The 2500-nt window shown below is 39.6% G+C and overlaps 1 protein-coding gene across 7 annotated transcripts in view; it reads right to left on the minus strand.

Annotated features, from left to right (window-relative positions):
- LOC138003289 (fibropellin-1-like) overlaps positions 1-2500 on the minus strand; it is a 79193-nt gene that overhangs the window by 33139 nt on the left and 43554 nt on the right. For all 7 annotated transcript variants that reach the window (XM_068849245.1, XM_068849251.1, XM_068849246.1 and 4 more), the window contains exons 12-13: positions 1429-1542; positions 574-687 (exon numbers count right to left, since the gene is read on the minus strand). In XM_068849245.1, the coding sequence (XP_068705346.1) occupies positions 574-687; positions 1429-1542 (228 nt within the window). The remainder of the gene's footprint in view (positions 1-573; positions 688-1428; positions 1543-2500) is intronic.

Here is a 2500-nt window from a genome sequence, read left to right on the forward strand (position 1 = left end):
TTTGGTCTCCCGTACGGTTGTTTTTGTACCATGTGATGGCCAGCTGCAAAGGGCCCTAGACCCAAGTGACAATGCACTTGAGGAAAAGAGCAACGGAACACCTGGTGACTCTATCAAATATGGCATGCACCTTACTACATGCATTACTGAATATATCCCTTGCTAGATTTACGTTCCTTGAACTTCCTGTAGTTGGCGGCCAAATTCTCAAAAAGAATACTCTCAACGTCAGAACAGAACAACAACACCAACTGTTAAGAATCCCAACAAGTAGCCGAGGCAAACCAGTTGGTTATTGGCCACTGCAACCAAGAAGTTGAACTAGTGGTCAGATCGGGTTTTGAACCCGGGATCTCTGGATGGGCCCTAACCACTCAGCCACACTGTCTCCTACCTTGCGCTCTTGAAAAAAGAATATTTAATTAAGGGTCTATTAAAGGTTCCATTTGCCCTTCAATATCGCATCTATCATGAGTTACAAAGTTACTCGAGGCATGGGTAATCATCATAAAGTAAAAAAACAAAAGTAGTTTTGTTCAACGTGCAACAATGGAATCCAGCAAATATCCCTACCATTACAGTCCGGTTCCTCGTAGGGTGGAGGGCATATGCAGACACGCTTCTCCCCTTTTGGAATACACGTTCCTCCGTTGGCGCACGGCCAAAGCAAACATGGACTGCAGATTTCTGTAGAAAAAAAGAAAAAAATCATTTTTCAGTCAAAGAAACCGCTACTGAGCGTCGACCGTCGAGCTCACTGATAAACACAAAAGTACCATATGGGAAAAGATTCAATCGCATTTACCTACGATGAATATTACAGGAAGATTCGATTTTTTTAACACGACAATTCAACAATTGCCGTTAAATTATGGCTTGAATTAAAAAAAAATGAAGTGTTCATATATTTTAATTGAAATAGTGAGAGGTTGAGATCGTCTCAGTTATGCAGCAACTTAAATAGGAACATGCACTATAAAAGGAGTCGCTCCATGCTCTGCTTTTGTTGGAATTCATTTAAGCACAACTGATAATTGACAAATCATCCGCATGTGTACGTCTTACGCTCAGTGCACTACGCCTTTTAAAGACCTCTTCATAATGGCAGCCAAATAAGATATTCTGTTGTTTTAATGCTAATAAGCCTTTCTAGCCTCGCTACGACGAGCAAATTGCAAAAGAATATGTGTTTCAAAATGAGGGCAGTAGGTCTAATTAACATAAAAACAAAAGAATGAAAAAGCTGTCGCCATTTATGAAAGTAGTCTATAGTGCGTCTTCGAGTTAAGCAGTTGCGAAAAAAAAGTTGCGATTCATTTCAGGCTCAAGCCTTCTTCTCGACTGCTTCAATTTTCAGCTCAACTGCGATGATCTCATCCTCTCATCGGCCTTATGACTCACTTACACTACATGAACATTTTATCGCACCTTTGCACTGTGGACCACAATAGCCTGGATGGCATTCACAGTCAAAACTCCCATCTGGACCTTCACTACATGTGCCATGGTAGCAAGGGTTGGGAAAACAAGGCCTTGACACATCTTCAAAACAAACAAAAAAAAACATTCCAATAGGTTTTGTAGAAACCGTCAGTGAAGTCCGGTTCATACAACGTAGTTCTTGTTTCCCTTGCTTGTAACTCCATAGCAAATGACACCTGTGGAGAGTTTTCTCGTGACGTCACGACAGCCATGATGGTGTACCTAACAAATCCTCCGGGAATTGAACTCTATTTTTACATGCAAAGACTATCTTTTCTTTCAGTAATCCAATATGGCCGCTGATCACAGATCAAGCTATTTTTAGACGAGTTCTTGAATACCGAAATTTCTTCTTTGCAAACATTTATGTCACATTTCTTTTGATATTCAAATTTGTCAACCACGGAACAAAAGAAGTCATTGTTTCAAAAGGCAATTAGGTTCTGGTTGGCATATTTGTAACAATGGGTGACGTAACGAGAATCATCGCTATAAGATTTGGCTTGCATGAGTGACCATTCTCAATTCCATGGGTAATGATTTCTCATGCAAGACTTGTGATCAGCTGCAAGGTCCGGTTTGGAAGTGAAATCAATCTAAAAACAACTCGGTCTGGAAAATAGCCGTTCCACAAATACAATGAAATTGTACACTCCTGGTCTATGGGTATCCATCCCTGCCAAAATTCAAACTTGTTGTTTTTAAATCCAAACCTTCAATTCAAGCATTCCATCTTGCAATTTAAACTCGTAATTATTACATACAAACACTGAATTTGTTAATTCAAACATTCAATTGGTCAATCAAACATTCCATTCCGCATTGAATGTTTGAATTGACAAAATGAATGAACAAAAGAACAAAGGGACATAACAATACCTAATAAACAAGGCAGCCTAATCAGAATAACAATGGTTCTTCTGTCTTCCGCCATTTTGGTCCGGTATATGAAAGTCTATCCACGGTTTTGGTTTAAGAACAACAAGTTTGAATTTTGGTGGGGAAGGATACCCATAGT

The sequence above is a fragment of the Montipora foliosa genome, chromosome 5 (genome assembly GCF_036669935.1).
Source record: "Montipora foliosa isolate CH-2021 chromosome 5, ASM3666993v2, whole genome shotgun sequence".
NCBI lineage: Eukaryota > Metazoa > Cnidaria > Anthozoa > Scleractinia > Acroporidae > Montipora > Montipora foliosa.